This window comes from Erinaceus europaeus, chromosome 3, assembly GCF_950295315.1.
Source record: "Erinaceus europaeus chromosome 3, mEriEur2.1, whole genome shotgun sequence".
NCBI classification, from domain to species: Eukaryota; Metazoa; Chordata; class Mammalia; order Eulipotyphla; family Erinaceidae; genus Erinaceus; species Erinaceus europaeus.
Window position 1 is genome coordinate 98,105,341 of NC_080164.1, and position 25,266 is coordinate 98,130,606.

General features: G+C 40.1%; 1 protein-coding gene across 2 annotated transcripts in view; it reads left to right on the forward strand.

The window, feature by feature from the left end:
* SUCLG1 (succinate-CoA ligase GDP/ADP-forming subunit alpha) overlaps positions 1 to 23,617 on the forward strand; it is a 35,525-nt gene extending 11,908 nt beyond the window's left edge. The window contains exons 3-9 of one of the 2 annotated variants that reach the window (XM_060187705.1): positions 1,724 to 1,840; positions 5,682 to 5,894; positions 6,035 to 6,092; positions 12,141 to 12,224; positions 17,675 to 17,826; positions 21,377 to 21,565; positions 23,355 to 23,617. In XM_060187705.1, the coding sequence (XP_060043688.1) occupies positions 1,724 to 1,840; positions 5,682 to 5,894; positions 6,035 to 6,092; positions 12,141 to 12,224; positions 17,675 to 17,826; positions 21,377 to 21,565; positions 23,355 to 23,381 (840 nt within the window). In that variant the 3' untranslated portion in view covers positions 23,382 to 23,617. The remainder of the gene's footprint in view (positions 1 to 1,723; positions 1,841 to 5,681; positions 5,895 to 6,034; positions 6,093 to 12,140; positions 12,225 to 17,674; positions 17,827 to 21,376; positions 21,566 to 23,354) is intronic. The other variant, XM_060187706.1, reaches the window with a different exon arrangement.
* Positions 23,618 to 25,266: the final 1,649 nt, after the last annotated feature.

Sequence of the window (25,266 nt, forward strand, 5' to 3'; positions counted from 1 at the left end):
GGGTTATCACTGGGGCTCAGTGTTGGCACTACAAATCCACCACTCCTGGTGGACATTTTTTCCTTTTTTTGTTTTTGTGTATTTTATTTGATAGGGCAGAGAAAAATTGAAAGGAGAGGGGAGATAGAGGAGAGAAAGATAGATACCTGCAGACCTGCTTAGGCACTCCTGAAGCATCTCACCTGCAGGTGGGGAACGGGGTCTTGAACCTGGGTCCTTGCATGAGTCTTTACACAAAGTAGTTTGTTTGCTTAATTGGGTGCATCACCGCCTGGCTCCCTGAATCAGCATTTTTAAAAGTCTTTTAAAAAAAAATATTTATTTATTTATTTATTTATTTATTTATTCCCTTTTGTTGCCCTTGTTTTTTTATTGTAGTTATTGTTGTTGATGATGTCGTCGTTGTTGGATAAGACAGAGAGAAATGGAGAGAGAGTGGAAGACATAGGGGGAGAGAAAGATAGACACCTGCAGACCTGCTTCACTACCTGTGAAGCGACTCCCCTGCAGTGGGGAGTTGGGGGCTCGAACTGGGATCCTTACGACAGTCCTTGCACTTTGCTCCATGTGCGCTTAACTTGCTGCGCTACCGCCCGACTCCTTTCTTTCTTTTTTTTTACTAGAGAACTTCTTGACTCCGGTTTATGGTAGTATAGGGGGATTGAACCTGGGTCTTTGGAGCCTCTAGGAGACTTTTGGTGTCTCTTTGCTTAACCATTATGGTAATTATCCCCACCTGAGTTTAGTGCGTGTTAAAGTAAGTAAGGCCTGTTAGCAAGTTTTTCTTTGTTTTTCTCCAGCAGCTGTTTGGCGGATAGGCGCAGTCTTCAGAGTAGTTAAAGCTACAGTTTTGCCCCCAACTTGTTCCTGGGAGTGAGAGACGATCAAGAACATGAATTTTTTTTTTTTTTTATGTTCTGGAGAATGAACCCAGACACTCATACATTTCATCATACCTTTGAGTCACCTCCCTGGCCCAATTTTTATTTTATACTTTCTAGAGATGAGGGAGGAGAGGGGTAGGAAGGGAGAGATATCCTGGAAGCACTGAGCCACCATGGAGTTGTGCCTGTTCCCATCAGTGCTGCTCAACCCGGCTTTGACCTAGCACGTTATGACTGGGCCCTCCTCAATCGCTATCGAACAGGCCATGGCCGGTGCGCCACTATGTTCCATCGCTGGGGAGCCAGAGACGACCCGAACTGCCCCTGCGGCTACAGACAGACTATGACCCACATAGTCAACGACTGCCACCTCTCCAGATTCAAAGGAGGTCTCGAAACTTTACATCAGGCTCAACCTGATGCTGTTGACTGGCTACGGAAGTAGGGCAAACGCTAGAAGAAGAAGAAGAAGTGCTGCTCCCATGCAGAGCCTGGGGTGCAGCCTAAGTCCTCAGATATGAAGGCATGTGTTTTACCTCTGAGCCATCTCCTGGGCTCCTAATGTTGGATTTTCAACTGAATAAAGAGGAATTTGAGACTGTCAGGAGCAACAATGAAATGATCCCCTACCACATTTTTTAAAACTGCTATTTTAACTTTGCAAGGCTTTTCTTCACTGATGTATTTGCTAAGTTGACGAGAATGCTGGGTATATGTTACTGCTATACTCTGGGAAATAGTTAACCTGTTTGATTTTCTTTTCGAAGTTTCTGAAGATTATCTTTGGGGTTCCCATCCTGCCTCTTCTCATGACTGTTGTGATCTTTTCTTCTTCATAGGGCACTTTTCACAGCCAGCAAGCACTGGACTACGGCACCCAGCTAGTTGGAGGAACCACCCCTGGGAAAGGAGGCCAGAAACACCTAGGCTTGCCAGTCTTTAATTCTGTGAAGGAGGTAACCAAGAAGCAAGCATGTCCACAAACAGCTCTTGAGTTGTCCCTCTACGGAGAATCATTTACGATTTCTGAATGCTAAACCTGAAGAAATCTGAATTGCATTAGAAACCAGCAGGCTCACCTTATTCATGTTAGCTCAGTGTGTTTTTTCCATGACCTACGTACACAATTTTTGTTGGTAGACATACATCCACTTTTAAGAAATGATACGACTTAATTTCTGTTTGCCTTAATTTCCTTTCCTTACCCTCTTCCGTAACGTTAGTACGGTGTCAGCATCTACTACCCTAACTCTTACTAAGATTGGGCTATGTGCTAGTGCTTTACCAGGTGCATCCTATGCATCACCTCACCACAGCCCTCAAAGTTAAATGCTACTATCACCTGCATTTTAAAGACAAGAACACTACCAGTGAAGAGACCTTAAGAGCCTTGCCCATGCTCAACCATATCCTCACATTTTCCCTACAGATGTGAGTGTTGGCAGGTTGATCCATACCCCCAGCCTGTTTCCATCTTTCCCTACGGGATTAGGGTTCGGGAGAGATGAGGTTCCAGGACACATTGGTGAAGACATCTGCCCAGGGAAGTCAGGATGGAATCATAGTAATGTCTGCAACTTGGTGGCTGAAAGGCGGTAAGGCAGGATAAAATGTTTGATGAACAGGAACCAAAAAGTAGGAAAAGAGCAGATGAAAATAGGGCCTTTACTGTGTACAGAACTTAGGAAGTCTAATTTAGATATGTTCTGGGGGGGCCTATGACTTTATTAATTTTTGCTTGAGCTTGGTAGCTAACATTGCAAGTGGACTAAAAGAATTGTCTGTGAAGATGATGTGAAAGTTGAGAATAGGGCTAAAAAGCTGGATTAGGTTAGAGGATATCTCACAAACTTGAAGAAAATATATAAATACGATTAACTATTTACCCCATCAATCTGACCTAGGGCCTATATTTATTCACATTTAGCACAGGAGTCTGTGTAACGTCTGAGTCCTTGTTGGTATGAGCTTGTAGTTCATGGTTACAGCTGGGAACATTCTAGGTTGCACTCATTTCAGGACCTGTCTTGAGTGACAGAGTAGGATGACCCAGCCTCCTTTCAGAAAATGGGGCAGTCCCTGTAATGAGCTTTTTCTTTCCTTTTTATTTTGCTTTTAAAGTAAATGCTTGCTGCTAAATTATTCATTATTCATTGTCACACAAATTGGTCAAGCATTGTTGTATAACTTTGCTTCCAGGTACCTGTTCAGCTCTGATGAAGGGGAATGCCTAGAATGACTCTTCCGTCCAGTATTTCTTGCCAATACAAACTATGTTGTCTATATTGCTTTAGATAGTTTTAGCTGCTAGAGGTAGAGAACTATAGAATGTTTTCTTTTTTCTAAAGAATTTATTCATGAGAAAGATAGGAGGAGAGAGAGAAAGAACCAGCCATCACTCTGGTACATGTGCTGCCAGGGGTTGAACCCAGCATATCTTGGTTGAGAATCCAATGCCTTATCCACTGTGCCACCTCCTGGACCACTAGAATATGTTTCTCATAAAGTATCTACATACCTGCCATCTGACTTCTTTTGTTCCCTCTTGTATCATTGTATAAAAACTTTTAAATGGCTTTTTACCCTTACCATTTGTAAATGATTTGTCAGCATCCTTTGACTGTGTGCTTTTTTCACTGTCAAGTCTATGTATTTAGTTTGGGCTGCAGTAGAGAAAACTAATGTCTTGGAAATGTAGGGAATTATGCAGGGGTGATTCTCAAAGACCCTGTCCTACTTCTGCTCCTTCTAGTTGTACTTGTATATTCTCTTGTATTTGTCTTCTTTGTAAAACTCCTGTGGCATAGCCTTCAAAAGATTTTTATTTATATCTTGATAAAGTTACTTAATCTTTTCAGCATTTACAGTCTGGTAATATTCTGTATGTAAGATAGATCAAACATTTTGGAATGAGATGAACTTAGTTTTGAATCTTGGTTCTGCTACTTCCTAGTATAACTTTATATGAGTTATTTGATAGTGCCCCCCTCTTTTAAGTTTATTTATTTATAAATGAGAAAGAGAGGAGAGGGAGGAGGGAGGGAGGGAGGGAGGGAGGGAGAGAGAGAGAGAGAGAGAGAGAGAGAACCAGACAGATACAGAGAGAAAATCAGACATCATTCTTATACAGGTGCTACTGGGAATTGAACTTGGAACCTTTCCAATACTTTATCCATTCTGTCACCTCCCAGATAGCTCTTGGTCTCAGTCTCTTGATGATATGTAGATAGGTCTAGTCAGCATGCAGGTTGTTGTAAAAACTGAGATCAGTACAGAGCCTGAGCACAATGTGGATGTAGTTAAATTATTCTAGAAAAATCACTGAGAGACCTCTGTCTTCTGGGCTGGCAAGATAGTGCAGCCAAAAAATGTACCTACTTTGTCATGAACAGGGTCAAGCCTGGCCCCCACTGTACTGGAGGATTCTGGTGTGTTTCTTTTCTGCCCCTCTCCCTGTATCTGAAAAAGTCAGCCACGAGTAGTGAGTCCTAGTGATGACAAAATAATAATAATAATAGTAATAAACTCTATCTTCAAGGAGATTTTATTCTAGTAGATGAGTTATGGTCACACATTGATAACAAGCTTATTTCCAGAGAGAACAACAGTAGTGAAATTGATGATAGTCTTTAAATGTTTTGCATTGTAGGAGTGATAGAGTAGAACCAAATGTTTATTTGACCTATATGCTTATTCTGTGACCATTTATGCATTTTTAATGAATTTATTTTTTATTATCTTTGGTTATTGGATAGAGACAGTGAGAAATCAAGAAGGAAGGGGGAGATAGATACCTGAAGCACTGCTTCTCTACTTGTAGAGTGGGGATTGGGGGCTTGAACCCTCGTCTTTTTGCATTATGACATGTGCGCTCAACCAGGTATGTCACCACCCAGTCCCCCATTTCTGTCTTTTTTTAAAGTTTACTTCTGATATTCACTTAGAGCACTTAATTTTTGCTGTCGTTATACATATTTTATTTATTTTTAATGACAGTGAGATATAGAAAGATACACAAAGTTACTAGAGCACTGCTCAGCTCTAGCTTTTGGTGGTGCTGGGGATTGAACCTGGGACTTTGGAGCCTCAGGCATGAAAGTCTTTTGCATAACCATTGTGCTATCTCCCCAGTCCTAAATTTTTTATTATATTTATTTATTTATTGGATAGAGATAGCCAGAAATTGAGAGAGAAGAGGGTGATAGGGAGAGACACACCTATAACCTTGCTTCGCCACTTGTAAAGCTTTCCCTCTGCAGATGGGGACTGGGGCTCAAACCTGGGTCATTGTGCATTGTAGCATGTGCACTCAACCAGGTGTTGCTGATTTTTGCTGTCTTTCGTTAATTTTTATCAAGTATTATATATATTTTTATATTGTATTCTATTATATCATATTATATTATATTTTTCTTTATCACTGCAGAGACAGGAATTAAGAGGAGAGGGAGAGAGACAGAGAGACAACTGCAGCCCTGCTTCACCACTTGTGCAGCTTTCTCCCTGCAGGTGGGGAGCAGGGGCTTGAACCCAGATCCTTGTGCACCATAATGTGCTTAACCAGCCTGGCCCCAAGTATGATTTATTTGTTTGTTTGTTTATTTATTTATTTATTTATTTATTTAAACATGTTTAAGAGTTGAGCTCTTCTGATAGCAGTGAACTTGTTAGTGGGAAGAATGAAGACATCCTGACTCCTCTAGTGTCCTTTCCTAACCGCAAGACATTAAGTCACAGTGTTGAATTGATTTTACAATGCTTATGACTGAACTAAGAATAAAGTGCTTTATGTTTCAGGCCAAAGAAAAGACAGGAGCAACAGCGTCTGTCATTTATGTCCCTCCTCCTTTTGCTGCTGCTGCCATTGATGAGGCCATTGAGGCGGAAATGTCCTTGGTTGTGTGCATCACTGAAGGCATCCCACAGCAGGACATGGTGCGGGTCAAGCACAAGCTGGTGCGCCAGGGCAAGACGAGGCTCATCGGCCCAAACTGCCCTGGAGTCATCAATGTGAGTACACTTTTTTTTTTAAGCCTGTATAATCTGCCATAAGGCTGATCAGCTTTCCATCAGTCCACTTGTTTTTTGTGTAACCCCCGAGTTACAGTTTTTTTTCACTTTTCTGAGACTCTGACTTACTTTTCCTTCAGCCTGGAGAATGCAAAATTGGCATCATGCCTGGCCACATTCATAAGAAAGGAAGAATCGGTAAGTGTTCTTTTATGGATTGAAAATAAAATTCTTTCCCTTCAGCTCAAAAGTCATAAGGAGTTAAGAATACACAAACAAAATCCATTTTAAGTTAATTTAATTTTAATGGAATTTGTCTGGGAAGATTTAAATGCTACATGAGTAGATTGCATATCCTGAATTGGAAGAGTTTAAGAAGCACAGTCTGAAGACTCAGTGACGTTACTTGGATTTTTTTTTTTTTTTTTTTTTGTACATATCAGTAGATGATTTAATATTACTGCTGGGTAATATCCTGTTGTGTTATGTCACAACTTTTCCATTGTTTTATTGATGAACATTGAGTTCTCTTTGGATTTAACTCATGACAAATATGATTTAGATAAATGTTTCTTTATAGGGTTTTTTTTTTTTTTTTTTTTGGAATGTGGCTTTCATTTCTTGACTACAGTAGCTGGGAATGGCTAATCTGTGGAGTTAAAGTTTATCCAACTTTAAGAATGGCCAAATAATTCTGTCAAGGGACTATTCATTTTACATTCTCATTAGCAACATATGAAAAGTTCCATTGGGGAATGTTATGCATGTACAAACTATTGTATTTACTGTTGAATGTAAAACATTAATTCCCCAATAAAGAAATAAATTAAAAAAAAAGAAAAGTTCCAGTTCCTCATTAGTTAATTAACCAATCTTTAGTTTTACCAATTCTACTGAGAGTGAAGTGTTATCTCATTGTGATTTTAAGTATTCCTGATTAATGATGTAGGGCACTGCTTACTTTTTTTTTTTTATTAGTGATTTAATAATGATTTACAAAATTATGAGACAACAGGGGCACAATTCCACACTGTTCCCACCATCAGAGTTCATGTCCCCATTCCCTCTTGGAAACTGCAGTAGTTCTCCCAGATCTGTTTAGTTTTTTTATATTTCATTTTTACTAGGTTGTTTCTTATTGTTGATTTTACAGAGTTCTGTGAATTCTGGCTATAAATTCCCTGTCAATAAATATATCTGTTGAATATATTCATATACCCATATATGTGAGTATTTTTATTCTTGTCTTTCTGTATCCTAGAATTACTTTCCTTCTAGGATAGCACATACTTTATCATGATGTATAGATGAATTTTATTGTTACTTATTTAGTTACTTGAGAAAATAACCAACTTAATATTTCAAAGATAGTCCACTATGTCTATTTTTAGACTCTTCATACATAGCTCTGAGTTACACTGTTTCTCTAGAACAGTCAGTGGTTAAAGTCTTCTCTATTTATATAAACTGTGACTGTTGATATTAAGAATAACTTACATGGATAATGTCACTTAAATAATTTACAGAACTAGGTTAAAAGTTGTGTGGTTTTATTTTTTTCATTGTTATTCCTATATCTCTTTGAGCTGTGAGTTCTGTTGGATGAAGGTAGAGTACTTCCCAAGTTCTCTTATAAGGAAGGTGACAGGGTTTCTTAGACCATCTGAGTTCTGGTAAAGGTACTGGTCCCCATGGTCAGTAATGCACTTGTACTTATTTTTAACTCTGTGGTACATTTTAAATGGGCTTTTGATATCTCTATCTGTATCTGTATATGTGACCCACATACTACTTTCCTAGTTATAAAAATAATCTTTTTTTTTTTGCTTATGAATCTTTTTTTTTTTTTTTTTTTATTAAAGAAAGGATTAATTAACAAAACCATAAGGTAGGAGGGGTACAACTCCACAGAATTCCCGCCACCCAATCTCCATAACCCACCCCCTCCCCTGATAGCTTTCCCATTCTCTATCCCTCTGGGAGCATGGACCCAGGGTCATTGAGGGTTGCAGAAGGTAGAAGGTCTGGCTTCTGTAATTGCTTCCCCGCTGAACATGGGCGTTGACTGGTCGGTCCATACTCCCAATCTGCCTCTCTCTTTCCCTAGTAGGATGGGTGTCTGGGGAAGCTGAGCTCCAGGACACATTGGTGGTGTCTTCAATCCAGGGAAGTCTGGCCGGCATCCTGAAGACACCTGGAACCTGGTGACTGAAAAGAGAGTTAACATACAAAGCCAAACAAATTGTTGAGCAATCATGGACCCAAAGCTTGGAAAAGTGGAAAGGAAGTATTAGGGAGGGTACTCACTGCAAACTCTAGTGTACTTCTGCTTTCTTACTTTGGTGCCATACTCCAAACTCAGTCAATTTCTGCTTTGCGTTTCTACTTCTTTTTTTTTTTTTTTTACATGCATAACATTCCCCAGATTCCCATTTAGCAATACAACCCCCACTATTTCATTCGTCATTTTTCATGGACCTGTATTCTCCCCACCCACCCACCCACCCCAGAGTCTTTTACTTTGGTGTAATACTCCAATTCCATTTCAGGTTCGACTTGTGTTTTCTTTTCTAATCTTGTTTTTCAACTTCGGCCTGAGAGTGAGATCATCCCATATTCATCCTTCTGTTTCTGACTTATTTCACTCAACATGATTTTTTCAAGGTCCATTCAAGATCGGCTGAAAACGGTGAAGTCACCATTTTTTACAGCTGAGTAGTATTCCATTGTGTATATATACCACAACTTGCTCAGCCACTCATCTGTTGTTGGACACCTGGGTTGTTTCCAGGTTTTGGCTATTACAAATTGTGCTGCCAAGAACATATGTGTACACAGATCTTTTTGGATGGATGTGTTGGGTTCCTTAGGATATATCCCCAGGAGGGGAATTGCAGGGTCATAGGGTAGGTCCATTTCTAGCCTTCTGAGAGTTCTCCAGACTGTTCTCCACAGAGGTTGGACCAATTGACATTCCCACCAGCAGTGCAGGAGGGTTCCTTTGACCCCACACCCTCTCCAGCATTTGCTGCTGTTACTTTTTCTGATGTGTGACATTCTCACAGGAGTGAAGTGATATCTCATTGTTGTCTTGATTTGCATTTCTCTGACAATCAGAGACTTGGAGCATTTTTTCATGTGTTTCTCGGCCTTTTGGATCTCTTCTGTGGTGAATATTCTGTCCAATTCCTCCCCCCATTTTTGGATGGGGTTATTTGTTGTCTTGTTGTTGAGTCTGGTAAGCTCTTTATATATGTTGGTTATTAAACTCTTATCTGATGTATGGCATGTAAAGATCTTCTCCCATTCTGTGAGGGGTCTCTTGATTTGGGTAGTGGTTTCTTTTGCTGTGAAGAAGCTTTTTAATTTGATGTAGTCCCATAGGTTTATACTTGCCTTAGTCTTCCTTGTAATTGGATTCGTTTCATTGAAAATGTCTTTAAAATTTATGCGGAAAAAGTTCTTCCAATATTTTCCTCTAAGTATCTGATAGTTTGTGGTCTAACATCCAAGTCCTTGATCCACTTGGAATTTACTTTTGTATTTGGTGAAATACAGTGATTCAGCTTCATTCTTCTGCATGTTTCAACCCATTGTTTCCAACACCATTTGTTGAAGAGACTCTGCTTTCCCCATTGAATAGTCTGGGCCCCTTTGTCAAAGATTAGATGTCCATAGGTGTAGGGCCTCATTTCTGGGCTCTCAATTCTATTCCACTGGTCAGTGTGTCTGTTCATGTTCCAGTACCAAGCAGTTTTGATGACAATGGCCCTATAATATAGTTTGAGATCTGGCAGTGTGATGCCTCCGGTTCTGTTCTTTTTTCTCAAGATTGTTTTGGCAATTCTAGGTCTTTTCTGGTTCCAGATAAACATTTGTAGCATTTGTTCTATTCTCCTAAAAAATGTGCTTGGGATCTTGATGGGGATAGCATTAAAGTGGGGTTTATCCCAGGCATGCAAGGTTGGTTTAATATACGTAAATCAATCAATGTGATCCACCACATCAACAAAAGCAAGACCAAAAACCACATGGTCATATCAATAGATGCAGAGAAAGCCTTTGACAAAATACAACATCCCTTTATGATCAAAACACTACAAAAAATAGGAATAGATGGAAAATTCCTGAAGATAGTGGAGTCTATATATAGCAAACCTACAGCCAACATCATACTCAATGGTGAAAAACTGGAAGCATTTCCCCTCAGATCAGGTACTAGACAGGGCTGCCCACTATCACCATTACTATTCAACATAGTGTTGGAAGTTCTTGCCATAGCAATCAGGCAGGAGCAAGGAATTAAAGGAATACAGATTGGAAGAGAAGAAGTGAAACTCTCCTTATTTGCAGATGACATGATAGTATACATGGAAAAACCTAAGGAATCTAGCAAGAAGCTTTTGGAAATCATCAGGCAATACAGTCATGTGTCAGGCTATAAAATTAACATTCAAAAGTCAGTGGCATTCCTCTATGCAAACACTAAGTTAGAAGAAATTGAAATCCAGAAATCAGTTCCTTTTTCTATAGCAACAAAAACAATAAAATATCTAGGAATAAACCTAACCAAAGAAGTGAAAGACTTGTATAGTGAAAATTATGAGTCACTACTCAAAGAAATTGAAAAAGACACAAAGAAGTGGAAAGATATTCCATGCTCATGGGTTGGAAGAATTAACATCATCAAAATGAATATATTACCCAGAGCCATCTACAAAATGAATCTTTTTTTATTTATAAAAAGGATACATTGAAAAAAACTGTAGTATGCTTTTTCTTTTTTTAAAATTTTTATTTATTCCTTTTTCTTGCCCTTGTCATCATTGTTGGATAGGACAGAGAAATGGGGGGGGGGGGGAGACAGAGAGAAAGATAGACACCTGCAGACCTGCTTCACCACATGTGAAGTGACTTCGAGCCGGGATCCTTACGCTTGTCCTTGCTCTTTGTGCCACATGCGCTTAACCCGCTGCACTACTGTCTGACTCCCTAGTATGCTTTTTAAAATCTCCTTGTTTCAATTTAAGTTTTGTTCCCCATTAGTTAAAGATGACATTTATTTGGATGACAAGTCATGGAGTTGATTACTACATATCTATACCTATTATCTATGTCTATTTATCACATATATATTTGACAGTATGATAGTGTATCATGTGAACTCAACTTGAAAATGTTTAATTCTTTTTTTTTAATTATTTTTTTATTTAAGAAAGAATTAACAAAACCATAGGGTAGGAGTGGTACAACTCCACACAATTCCCATCACCCATTCTCCATATCCCACCCCCTCCCCTGATAGCTTTCCTATTCTCTATCCCTCTGGGAGCACGGACCCAGGATCATTGTGGGTTGCAGAAGGTAGAAGGTCTGGCTTCTGTAATTGCTTCCCCGCTGAACATGGGCGTTGACTGGTCGGTCCATACTCCCAGTCTGCCTCTCTCTTTCCCTAGTAGGGTGGGTCTCTGGGGAAGCGGAGCTCCAGGACACATTGGTGGGGTCTTCAGTCCAGGGAAGCCTGGCCGGCATCCTGATGACATCTGGAACCTGGTGACTGAAAAGAGAGTTAACATACGAAGCCAAACAAGTTGTTGAGCAGTCATGGACCCAAAGCTTGGAATAGTGGAGAGGAAGTATTAGGGGGATAGTCACTGCAAACTCTAGTGTACTTCTACTTTAAGGTATATATTTTGCAGTAGTTTATGGATACGTGTGAACATATGCTCTCTCTCACAGAAACTGGTGTATATCTAGGTTTTGGGACTTTGTTAGAAAGTGAACCACCTGAGATGGAATTAGAGAATACTATGAAAGGAAAGGTCTCACCCGAGTAATGAAGCTGAAGGGTTGTCATTCCACACATGTAGTATCTGGACACAGTCTGAAGTAAAGCATGTTGAGGTGGCAATCGTTGTGTTGGTTAGGTTGTGATCGGCAGATGCAATATTATTTGATATGGATTGGGAGAGGCATACGGGAAAGTGGGCCCTATCCAATGGTTCCAGGACTGGGGCAAGTAGAGGCTCTATAGTGGAGATGTGAGGTTCCTGCTGTCTTAGGGTTCAAAAAGACAATCTATATTTACTGTTATCATCACATTATTTGGTAATTGGGTTAACTTTGAAAAGTCCTTTTGTTAGGGTTTGCTGTATAGTACCCAGTATCTTGTAATACTGGGTACTATACAACCAATAGCTGTGCTATTGGTTGCTTCTGATGAAAATGTTTAATTCTTTCTTTAAGGTATTGTGTCCAGATCTGGCACCCTGACTTATGAAGCAGTTCACCAGACAACACAAGTTGGATTGGGGCAGACTTTATGTGTTGGTGAGGAATTTTTGCTAAAATCATTTCATTGGTATTTTCTTTTTTTCCTTTATTGGAATTAAGGATTTATAGTCGACAGTAAAATACAGTAGTTGGCACATGTGTAATATTTCTCAGCTTCCCACGTAGCACTCTAACCCCCCACCTATGTCCTCTTATGTCATCATGTTCCAGGACCTAAATACTCCCCTTCAACCCCAGAATTCTTTACTTGGTGCAATACAGTATTTTCATTGAGTAAGTGTAGTAATAGTTGTTTTAATTACTTGCAAAGGAATTTGATGCCACTTTATTAAAAAAAGTGCAACTCTAAGTTTTTTTGAAGGGAAATTATTCTTTGTGTTTATTGTTTAAATTTCAATCTATGTATTACATATGGTCTAAATTATCTATGTAGATGATAGAGCATAATTCTTGCTTTATGTTACAAATTTGTTAAAATTTATTCACAGGAAATTATTCCAACTTGTCTTGGCTCACTGGGACATTTTCTGTGTAGGGTTAACTGAAATCTGTTAGGCTTTATTTATTTATTTTTCTCTTTATAACCTGTTTATTAAAATTTTCATGAACAAAATAAGAGATCAGAGCCACAGTATCACCATCCTCTCAGACACCCAGTAGTCCCCAGTGAGGATACTTAATGTGAAAGGACAGGGAAAACATCCACTGGAGAAATATGGCCTCAGCTTTTCTGGGACTAGGTCAGTGAATCTGTACAAATATGACTAGCTATTCAAGCTGAAAAAATGACGACTGTCTCAATTCACAGTCTGGAAAAACACCAGTCTGCATGGTGACTTCTGGGTATGGTCACAGCCTGCAGTGGTGGGCTGACGAAATCACCAGTAGTCACTGTGTAGAGAGAGGGGGCAAGGGGCTTTTCTAAGGAAGGTCTCCTTATAAACACACCTAGGGCCCATCTGTTTTTGCCTTTGACTTCTACCCTTCAGAGATGCTTGCATGCATCAAAGCCCACTCACATGAGCACCGTTGGGTTAAATGCCAGAGGGGTTCCTAGGCAGAAGGGAAGAAATCTCCTAAAGCCCACACTCTATCTGAAGAAATGATGAGAGTTGGGAAGGCAGTTTTAGGATCTAGATTCAAATCCACCAGAAATGTGCTGAACATTTTGCTCAGGCCAAAATAATTAGAAAGGAGAGAGCAATTCACTTTCCTGGCTTTCTGTGAAGAGAATGCTGGGAGTTGCAGGTGTTTATAGTTGGTGTGAGTACCCCTCCCCCCAAGCTTGTCAGCAAATCCCAGTCTTACCTCAAGACTTGGTTACTTGATAGAGCAGATTTTGGAGTGTGGACAAATGCTTTGAAAGTTGGCTTTTGTTTTCCCTCAAGTTTTCTTTTCCATCTTTCCTTCCTTCCTTCCTTCCTTCCTTCCTTCCTTCCTCCCTCCCTCCCTCCCTCCCTCCATTCCTCCCTCCCTTTCCCCCTTTCCTTCCTTTCTTCATGGGGGTGGTTTAATGGTTTATAGTCGACAATAAAATACAGTAGTTGATACATGTGTAACATTTCTCAGTTTTCCACATAACACTCTAACCCTCCACCTAGATCCTCCTCCACCATCATGTTCCAGGACCTGCACGCTCCTCTCCTGCCCCCACCAGAGTCCTTTACTTTGGTGTAGTACAGCAGGAATAATTTTCACTGAATAAGTATAATAATAGTTTTATTTATTTGCAAAGGAATCTGATACCACTTTATTAAAATGAAGTATGAGTTTTATTTTTCTAAGTAAGCTCTGTATTCTCAAGATTTATGGTCTGAGATACGACTTTTTTTTTTTTTTATAAATTAAGTTATTTATTTATTTATTTTCCTTTTTGTTGCCCTTGTTGTTTAACATTGTTGTGGTTATTAATGTTGTTGTTGTTGGATAGGACAGAGAGAAATGGAGAGAGGAGAGGAAGACAGAGAGGAGGAGAGGAAGACAGAGAGGAGGAGAGAAAGACAGACACCTGCAGACCTGCTTCACCGCTTGTGAAGCGACTCCGCTGCAGGTGGGGAGCCAGGGGCTCGAACCGGGATCCTTATGCCGGTCCTGGCGATTTGCGCCACATGCGCTTAACCCGCTGCGCCACCGCCCGACTCCCTGAGATATGACTTTTGTGTTGAAAAATAAGCACCCTTGGAGAGTCTTTTTTTAAAAAAAATTTTTTTATCTTTATTTATTAGATAGAGACAACCAGAAATTGAGAGGGGAGGGTTGGATAGAAAGGAAGAGAGACAGAGACACCTGCAGCACTGCTTCACCACTCCTGAAGCTTTCCCCCTGCAGGTGGGGACCGGGGACTTGAACCTGGGTCCTTGCGCATTGTAACATGTGCACTCAACCAGGTGCGCTACCACCCGGCCCCTTAAGAGTCTTGGTGTATAAAAACACCACTCATCTTGCTTGTTCTGAATAAGTGGCCAGTCACCTTTTTTTTTTTTTTTTTAACCAGAGTCCTTCTTAGTTTTGTTTTTTGGTGGTAACAGGGATTGACCTGGGACTTTGGAACCTCAAGACTCGAGAGTTTCTATATCTCCATGATGCTGTCTACCCCCCGCCTCCTGCCCCAACCATTCAACCTTTTTTTTTTTTATAAAAAAATAGATTTTTTTTTTTTAGTAATTGGCAATGTCTTACAAGATCATAACATTCCAGGTTTCTATTCACACCCACACAGTGACATCATTCACCAAAGGTTGTGCCTGCCCCCTCACCTCTCATCAGAAGCCCAGCAGTTGGTTACCATGTTTTTAAAAAATTTTTTAATTGTTACACACCATTTGTTTTAATCATCTATAGTCCATATATGAGTGAAACCCTTTGGTAGTTGCTATTTCACATAGCATAATACCTCTAGCTCTGTCCTTTTTGTTCCAGATTGTACACTTTCATCCTTGAATGTAGTGTTCCCCAGAATTCATATCCCTCAACTTTTTTTTTTTTTCTTTTTGACCAGAGCCCTGCTCAGTTCTGTTTTTTACTGGTGGTGATAGGGATTGAACCTGGGACTTTGGAGCAACAGGCATGAGAATCTCTTTGCATAACCATTATGCTATCTACCCCTGCCTCTCTCTCAGTTCCTTTACCTGTCATCAGTTGTTGGATGTGAATTTTGTTTCTATAATTATCGTTTTGTTATTATAATTTATCATTCTGTGCTTCACAGTTATTGAGTTGTTTTTTTTTTAAGAATTTATTTACTCATGACAAAGATAGGAGAGAGAGAGAGAAAGAACTAGATATTACTCTGGTACATGTGCTGTTGGGGATTGAACTTAAGACCTCATGGTTGGGAATCCAATGCTTAGCCACTGTGCCATCTCCTGGACCGCAAGTTATTGAGTTCTTCACCATTAATGTTTTCATTCTTCTTCATTTTTAAAAAATATTTATTTATTCCTTTTTGTTACCCTTGTTGTTTTTTATTGTTGTTGTTATTGATGGCGTTGTTGTTGGATAGGACAGAGAGAAATAGAGAGAGGAGGGGAAGACAGAGAGGGGGAGAGAAAGACAGACACCTGCAGACCTGCTTCACCGTTTGTGAAGCAACTCCCCTGCAGGTGGGGAGTTGGGGGCTCGAACCATGATCCTTACTCAGGTCCTTGCACTTTGTACCACATGCTCTTAACCTGCTGCGCTACCGCCTGACTCCCTCCATTTTTTTTTTTTTTTTAGTATCATTTATTTTTCTCTGAAAGATGAACATTTTTCAAAATTTGAGTTGCTGGTGATCAAACCCAGGGCCTCACACATACAAGTCCTCTTTTTATAGTTAGCTCATTCTCAAGACAACCTTCAAAAACACCTCTGAAATGAAAAGATATACTATTTTAGTTTTATTGGTGGGAAGACCTAGATTGTGGAAGGCAGAGTGCCCCAGAACTTCTTTTTGCCTCTTCATATTGCCATCCACTTTCGAAAGTAAAATAGTTCTTACTTTTTGGTTTTTGTCTGCCTGAGCTTCATGCATATGCGATTCCAGTGTTCCTGGGAGACTTTCCCTTCTTTTAATTCAGATAAACTCTCTCTCTCTTTCTTCCCCCCCTCCCCTACCCCTTCTTTTCCTGCACTGCTCATGAAGCTTCCTCTTACATGTTGCTCCCATTTGGTGTTGGGCTTTCTCTCTCTCCCTTCTCCACTGCTCATGAAGCTTTCCTTACATGGCGCTCCCATTTGGTGTTGGGGGCTTAATGCCAGCCTCTTGTGCACAGTAAAGCATATACTATACGGAGTGAATTATCTGTCTCTAAACCCTTATATTTTAAACTAAATTTGATATTCCCAAAAGCCAGGCATGTGTTTCATTTCTCAGTGTTCCTTCAAGTTCATAGAGTGCCTTTTTTAAAAAAAAAATCAGAGCACTGCTCAGCTCTGGCTTATGGTGTTGCTGAGGATTGAACTCAGGAACTCAGAGCCTCATGCATGAAAGCTATTTGCATAACCATTATGTTGTTTCCCCAGCCTCACAGAATACCTTTTAATGTCCTTTTGAAAATAGTTTTTTTTAATTAAAAATTATAAAGCAATGCCCTAAGATATTTTTCTTCAGATTAAAATTTCATAAAATCAGTATTGGAAAGTCATTGAATTTTTCTATGTGTGGAACATAACCTTTTTTTCTTATTTTTTTTATTTAAGAAAGGATTAATTAACAAAACCATAGGGCAGGAGGGGTACAACTCCACACAATTCCCACCACCCAATCTCCATATCCCACCCCCTCCCCCGATAGCTTTCCCATTCTCTATCCCTCTATTCTTCAGCTACATATTGAAAAGTAGGATGTCATTCCTGCTTTTTATTAATTGCTTATAACTTCAAAGTGAAAAAAGTAACAGTTAGTCTAAGGACAACATTTACTTAGTTCTCTTTAGTGTCCTGTGTTTGTATCAGATTCCTTGTAACTAGCCTTTTTTTTTTTTTGTACCTATCAAGGGCATATTCACTGGGTAAGGTTATTGAGACTGGACTTAAAACTTGCAGTGTGCTTCTTCAAATAGTTATTCTCTCTCTCTCTTTTTTTTTTTTTTTTTTTGCCTCCGGGGTTATCTCTGGCACTCAGAGCTGGAACTACAAATCCACTGCTCCTGATGGCCATTTTTCTTTTCTTTCTTTTTTTTTTTGATAGGACAGAGAGAAATTGAGAGCGGAGGGGAAGATAGAGAGGGAAAGAGACCTGCAGACCTGCTTCACCACTTGTTAAGTGCCCCCCCCACAAGTGGGGAGCCAGTCATTTTTGCACTGTTACGTGTGCTCAACCAGGTGCACCATCACCCAGCCCGAACTTTGTGATTTTTAAGTACTGAATGTAAGACTGATGGTGCACTGAAATATTGGTGAGAGGAGCTAGGAAAATGAGAAACATGTTGAACTAGTATAAGAAATCCTTAAATTTTATGACTTATCCTTATATTTTCTGCTGTTGATTTTTTCCCCCCTTTTAGGCATTGGAGGTGATCCTTTTAATGGAACGGATTTTATTGATTGCCTTGACATCTTTCTGAATGACCCAGCCACAGAAGGTATCATCTTGATTGGGGAAATAGGCGGCAACGCAGAAGAAAATGCTGCTGAGTTTTTGAAGCAACATAATTCAGTGAGTTTGGGTTTAGAAAATTATAGCTCCTTGCTCCTGATTTTTATCACAGCTTTGTTTTAGAGGTCATCTTTTAAGTTTTCTTTTTTTTAAATATTTATTTTATTTATTTATTCCCTTTTGTTGCCCTTGTTGTTTTATTGTTGTAGTTATTATTGTTGTTGTCATTGTTGGATAGGACAGAGAGAAATGGAGAGAGGAGGGGAAGACAGAGAGGAGGAGAGAAAGATAGACACCTGCAGACCTGCTTCACCACCTGTGAAGCGACTCCCCTGCAGGTGGGGAGCCGGGGTTCGAACCAGGATCCTTATGCCCGTCCTTGTGCTTTGCGCCACCTGCGCTTAACCCGCTGCACTACAGCCCGACTCCCATCTTTTAAGTTTTCAAAGGATATGTGTATATCCTTTGAAATATATGTGTACATATTTATATTTATATGAAAATATAAAACTAAAACTTTCTGGGGTAGACCTTCAGTGCTGGTCACTCAGAAAACTTGGGCCTTGGGGTCTGGGGGGGTGGTGCACCACCAAAAGCTCACATAAGGATGTACTAAGCATAAGGATCCATGCAAGGACACTTTTTTAGTCCCCCCCCCCCCCAGGCCTTTGTGATGACAAATATTTGCCATTCTGTCAGTGTTATCTTATGCTTTGAACCATGATAGTTTTCTATTGCATGTAGCATAAAGGCCAGAATTAGCATAATATTCCACTCTCGTCTCACCTTCCTTCACAGATCATGTTCATCAGACATGTAGTTTTAAGTTCACTTTTTTTTTTTTTCCCCTTCTCTAAATTCTGGTCACTGTTTGTCTCACTAAAGAGTGTATTATGAACAGCAGGGAACATTTCTCCTTGGTGCCTAGCTCAAGATCTTGTGTAGTAGGTACCAGTAAGGGAAAGAATAAGTAGACCATTATGAAATTAAAATAAAATGTTACTAGTGCTTCTTAAATCCAGGTAGTTTTGCAAATTTTAGAATTTAAGTAAAAACTGACTTAAAGAATAAGTGCTAGGGAGTCGGGATGTGGCGCAATGGGTTAAGTACACATGGCACAAAGCGTAAGGACTGGCGTAAGGATCCTGCTTCGAGCCCCCAACTCCCCACCTGTAGGGGAGTCGCTTCACAAGCAGTGAAGCAGGTCTGCAGGTGTCTGTCTTTCTCTCCCCCTCTCTGTCTTCCCCTCCTCTTTCCATTTCTCTATCCAACAACAATGACATTAATAACAACAGCAATAATTACCACAAGGGCAACAAAAGGGAAAATAAGTAAATAAATAAAAAAAAGAATAAGAGAATATGTTAATATGATGTAGCACTATATTAAAGTCAGGTTTTTTTAATATTTATTTATTTTCCCTTTTGTTGCCCTTGTTCTTTATTGTTGTTGTTGTTAGGTAGGATAGAGAGGAATGGAGGAGGGGAAGACAGAGAGGGGGAGAGAAAGATAAGACACCTGCAGACCTGCTTCACCACTTGTAAAGCGACTCCCCTGCAGGTGGGGAGCTGGGGGTTCGACTAGGATCCTTATGCCGGTCCTTGTGCTTTGTGCTACATGTGCTTAACCCGCTGTGCAACCTCCTAACTCCCTAAAGTCAGTTTTAAAATGCACTTAGCCCCAGTTTTCAGTTTCCTGAAGAGTTTAGAACTTAGTGGGAAAAGCTAAACACGCCTTTTGTTTTACTTGGCATGTGTGATAATTCTTGGTTAAGTCTTATAGAGCTGGTTTTTACTGAGTGTTTCTACTGTATTAGATTTCAGACTAAACAGTTCAGATGACATTATATTAAATATTTGGGATTTCACTCAATATTTGGCCCAGAGTGAAAACTCAGTAATGCTATTTGCTGCTACAACTTTTATACAGAAATGTATCATGACTTTTTTTTGACAATCCAATATTGTTACGATGGCACTTACTTGCAGGAGGTACTGTTTAATCTTTGGCTTAACTTTTTGAGTAGCATGTCTTTTGTTTTTGAGAAAATGGGCACAAGAGGGTAGTAATTTATGATGGTAGGTGGACAAATGCCCAACCCCAGATGGGGGTCATACCTAGGCCTGTTTGACTTCTCCATGTACCAGAGAGTGATCAGAACAGCTATAGGGATTAGGGATAAGAGTTAGCTATTGTTCATGGGAGTTGGGCAGTAGCACAGCAGTTTAAGTGCAGGTGGCACCAAGTGCAAGGACCAGCGGGAGGATCCCGGTTGGAGCCCCCGGCTCCCCACCTGCCGAGGAGTCATTTCACAGGCGGTGAAGCAGGTCTTGCAGGTGTCTGTCTTTCTCTCCCCCTCTTTGTCTTACCCTTCTCTCTCCATTTCTCTCTGTCCTGTCCAACAATGACAACATCAGTAACTACAACAATAATAAAAAACAAGGGCAACAAAAGGGAAAATAAATAAAATTAAAAATAATAATAATAAAAAAGAGCTATTGTTCAGACTATACTGGTATCATCTTAACTAGTCACTTTATTTTAAGTCAGTGTGCATTTGTTTGCTTTATCAGAACACTGCTCATCTCTAGCTAAGGGTGGTGCAGGGGATTGAACTTTGGTGCCTCAGGTGAAACTTTCTGTAACCGTTATGCTACCTCCTGCCACAGCCTTAATTTTTTTTTCAAGCTTTTACATTTCTCACTATGTTATATATACTATTTTCAGGCCACATTATTTTCTCTTAATTTAATTCTCTAAATTTATTAAGGATGGACTAATAAGTAATAAAGTCAAGCTGAAATTAAAAAAAACACGCATAGTAATACATCGTTAACACAAATCACAAAATACATTTTTCTTTTTGTTGTGTGAAGTCAGAGCTTCATACATGTGATTTCACTGCTTCAGACCACTTTTTCATTCAGATAGACAGCAACAGATGGAGAGGCCAATAAAATTGGAGTTTAATATCTAAATAGTATCTAAAGGATGCTGGGCTCTAACATCAGGTTAAGTGCACATGGAGCGAAGCATAAGGACCTGGCCACCTACCTGTAGGGAGGTTGCTTCATAAGCAGTGAAGCATGTCTGCAGGTCTCTCTCTCTCCCCCTCTCTATCTTCTCTTCCCCTCTCAGTTTTTCTCTATTTTATCCAATAAAAATGAAGAAAAAGCCCCCGGCTCCCCACCTGCAGGGGAGTTGCTTCACAGGCGGTGAAGCAGGTCTGCAGGTGTCTTTCTCTCCCCTCTCTCTGTCTTCCCCTCCTCTCTCCATTTCTCTCTGTCCTATCCAACAATGACTACAACAATAATAACTACAACAATAAAACAACAAGGGTAACAAAAGGGAATAAATAAATATTTAAAAAAATATTTAAAAGAAGGGGCCAGTGGTGGTGTGTTAACTACCACATGCAAGGACCTGGGTTCAAGACCCAGTCCCCACCTGTAGGGGGAAGCTTCACAAGCGGTGATGCAGTATTGCAGGTCTCTTCCCCCCCCCACACCCCCCTTCCCCGCCCCATTCCCTTTGCCTCTCCATTTCTCTCTGTCCTATTAAATAAAATAGGTAAAGTTTAAAAAAAAAGTTGAAACTGTTACCTCTCCAGGGTCCCAAGGCCAAGCCTGTGGTGTCCTTCATTGCTGGTTTAACGGCCCCTCCCGGCAGGAGAATGGGTCACGCTGGAGCAATCATTGCTGGAGGTAAAGGAGGAGCTAAAGAGAAGATAACTGCCCTTCAGAGCGCGGGCGTTGTCGTCAGCATGTCTCCTGCACAGTTGGGAACCACCATGTACAAGGTGAGCTGTGGTAATGGCCTATATCACAGCACTAGGAGCCTAAAGCCGTGACTTCATCTTCTGGGCCTAATCTGATTATCGCTTTCTTTGTTTACCATAACTTCCAGCAACTCCATCCATTCTAATGTCCCATTTGGACAGCACAAGGAGAAATGCTCTGATTAGAAACTTTAAAAAAATATATTTATTTTATTTTTGAGAGAAATGCAGAGAGAGAGTCACAGAAACACCAGAGCACTGCTTAGCTCTGGTTTATGGTGGTGTGGGGGATTGAACCTGGGACTTTGGAGTTTTAGCATTGAAGGTTTATTTTTTATTTTTTAGTAGCAAAATAGTACGTATTTTGGAATTTGTAGGTACCATAAATTCCTTTTTGGGGTGCAGGCATATGTTTTACATTTCCATTGGAAGGCCTTTGGGATAGAGCTAACATGACCCCATCAGTGTGTTTGCAGAGAGGAGGGCTGACAGTTGAACACACAAGAGGCCCTGGTGGAGGGAGATCTGAGGAAGAGGCTGGAGGGTTCCAGCCTTTATTTCCTAGCCTGATGTGGAATACTGTTACTGTTTCCAGTTGGAGGGGCAACTTTAGAAGCATTTGATTTTTACTTTTCTTTTTATTAGGACATTTTAGTTTAAAATATTCCAAAACACTTGGTATCTTCCTTAATCTGTAATAATTTGTAGCCTATTTGGATGATCATTTAAGACTACCTCTTTTTATTTTTTTAATACTTTTATCTTTTTTACTTGTTATTGGATAGAAACAGAAAGACATTGAGAGGGGGTGGGAGATAGGGAGTGAGAGAGACAGCTGTAGCTTTGTTTCACCTCTAGTGAAGCTTTCCATCTGTAGGTGAGGATCAGGGGCTTGAACCTGGGTCCTTGTGCATTGTAATGTGTGTGCTTAACCAGATTCGACATCACCCAGCCCCTCCCTCTTTATTTTTATTATGGTTATAGTCTTGACACAAAAATCTTTGAAGATTCTAGAAAGATGGTGAAATTGTGTTTGCAGGAGAAAACTGTGTTGGGACACTTCTTGGCCCTTGTCTTGGGAATAGTAAATTGGATTCTTTCCTTGCCTGATTAGTTCTTTGCATGACCTTGTCTTTGGAATGATATGATGCCATGTGCCATAGTGTTTGAAAGAAGTCTGAGTAGCTCAGTAAAGGCATGAAGGTGATTTTTATTTGAAAGAGTCCAGGAAGAGGGGAATGAACAGGTTCTTAAATTCACTGTGGGTGCATGTGTTACCATTCTACTCCAGTAAGTGGCAGCAGGCTTCTATACAGTTTGGTGTAGTCCAGTTGTTACAACTAGAGAAATATGATTTTTTTGTGTGTGTTTGCTTTTCAAATATTTCTGAGGCCCTTGACATTTTGCTGAAATCTTAACCAGATCTATGCTACAGTTTCTCTGAGAAATTGTAAGCAACACTTTGCCTTATTAATGGAATAAACAGTATGGTTCATAGGTAGCATTAAAAGTCTGGGTATTACTATCAGGTTTGTTGACTCCTGTTGGTAATACTGCAGTAAAAAGAATAGGAATTCAGAACCTCCTGGCTTCTGCTTTTATGAGACATTAAGGTGGAGTTACTGTATCTAGCTTAGGTGGTATTCAGATTAACACAAACTGATTTGAATGCTGTTATGTCAAGCACCCTCATCTGGTATTTTTGTTATTTTTAGTCTTCAAGTGATCATAAAGAAATTTCAGAATTACTTTGACCATGACTATAAGCTGGACATTTTATCTTTTTATTTCTTGTCCTCTATCTTTGAAGGAGTTTGAAAAGAGGAAGCTGCTATGAAACAACAGCAACAACAACAGCAACAACAACTAAGTTCTATAAGCCTATGGAATGAATAACTATAGAAATGGGAAACAGCAGCTGTTTGCTCATGTTAACCACTGATTGTCAGCCTCTGCGCAGGACACTGGCCTTTCAGAACAAGAACCAAAGCAAGGTTTAGAATGTCCTGTCTTGAAATGTTTGGACCTCATTGTATAACAGAAATAGCCAATAAATCTATTATTTGGTTTGAATATGGTTTTGGAAGCTTTTTATTCTAATGTGGGGAGTAGGAGAAATGGTATGTGTGTGTGTGTGTGTGTGTGTGTGAGAGAGAGAGAGAGAGAGAGAGAGAGAGAGAGAGAGAGAGAGAGTAGGCTCTACAGAGAATAATCTACCTAGAATTTTCAATTGAATGAGACTAAGGGGGTAGGCTTTGACACAACTGGTAAAACATAAGAACCCTAGTTTGAGCCCTCAGTCTCTACCTATGAGAGGGAAACTTCATGAGTGATGGCATGATGGAACAGGCCGTAATTATCTCTCTTTCTCTTACCTAATTTCCCCCTTTTCTATCATAGTATAAAAAAAAAAAATCCACCTGGGCAGTGGTGCAGTGGGTTAAGCTCATAAGGCTCGAAGCACAAGGACCGGCATAAGGATCCTGGTTTGAGCCCCCGGCTCCCCACCTGCAGGGGAGTCGCTTCACAGGCAGTGAAGCAGTTCTGCAAGTGTCTTTCTCTCCCCCTCTTTATCTCCCCCTCATGTCTCGATCTCTCTCTGACCTACCCAGCAACAACAACAGCAATAATATCAACAATACTAACAACAACAATGATAATAAACAACAAGGGCAACAAAAGGGGGAAAACATTTTTTTAAAAAATAAAAATTTTAGTACAACATCTGTCTGTTTTAGACATAGACATTAGGTCTTTTGAAGTATAGTTTTCTTATTTGTATAAGACCCTCATTTTGCAGGGTGGTATGTGTTTGGGTGGGGGTGTATGTGCTTTATTTTGCTTGGTTTTTGTCATCACCAAGATTTCATTACTCCTGGATAACTTTTTTTTTTCAGGTAGGAAGATAGAAACAGAGACTACACTGCCAGAACTCCCTCATTGACATAGGAGCCATGGACTCAAACTTGAGTTGCATGAATGGCAAAGCAAGCACTTTGCTAGGTGAGTTATCTCTGGCCCCAGGATACATAGATTGCACCTCCATTTTATATATTGCCAGGAATTAAATTCCAGTGACTAAACTCAAATCTCCAGCCCACTTTCCTCCCTGGAGGTCAGAGATAGGACTGAAAGCACAAAGCCTCTTGTTACAGCTTTCTCTCTCATGAAACTTAGAGCACATACCGAGTCAACATGGCATAAACTCAGCTAAGATTTACTGGGATTCATTAAGAAGGAAAAAAGATTCTCCTGCTAGGACATTCAAAGGGTTTTAGGGGGTTTGTGGAAGGATATAGGACAAAGACCAATCTCTTTTTCCTACACATGTACCCCGGAGCTGAGTGGCCTTGGCTTCCCCAGGTCTCCCCCTTTTATCCCTCAGCTTATACTCTTTTTAGTGAGCCCACTGTTCTCAGAGAAGGTCTAGACCTGTAACTTGACATACATGACTTTGTAGTGTCAGCTATGGCCTCCTCTCTGGCCTTGTACTGGGGCACAGTCCTCCCAAATCTTAGTCAGCCATGTGAAACTCCATAGTGCTCTCCAGAGAGCCCTAATCTTAACTGGGTGCATCATCTCAACAAACTATGCTCCACTTTGTCAGCTTAGACTCATTTGCATCTTTCTAGGTTTAACAAGACTTTAAAAAATTTTTATTAGTAATTTATTACCAGAGCACTGCTTAGCCCCTGGCATGTGCTGATATAGGAGGTTAACTA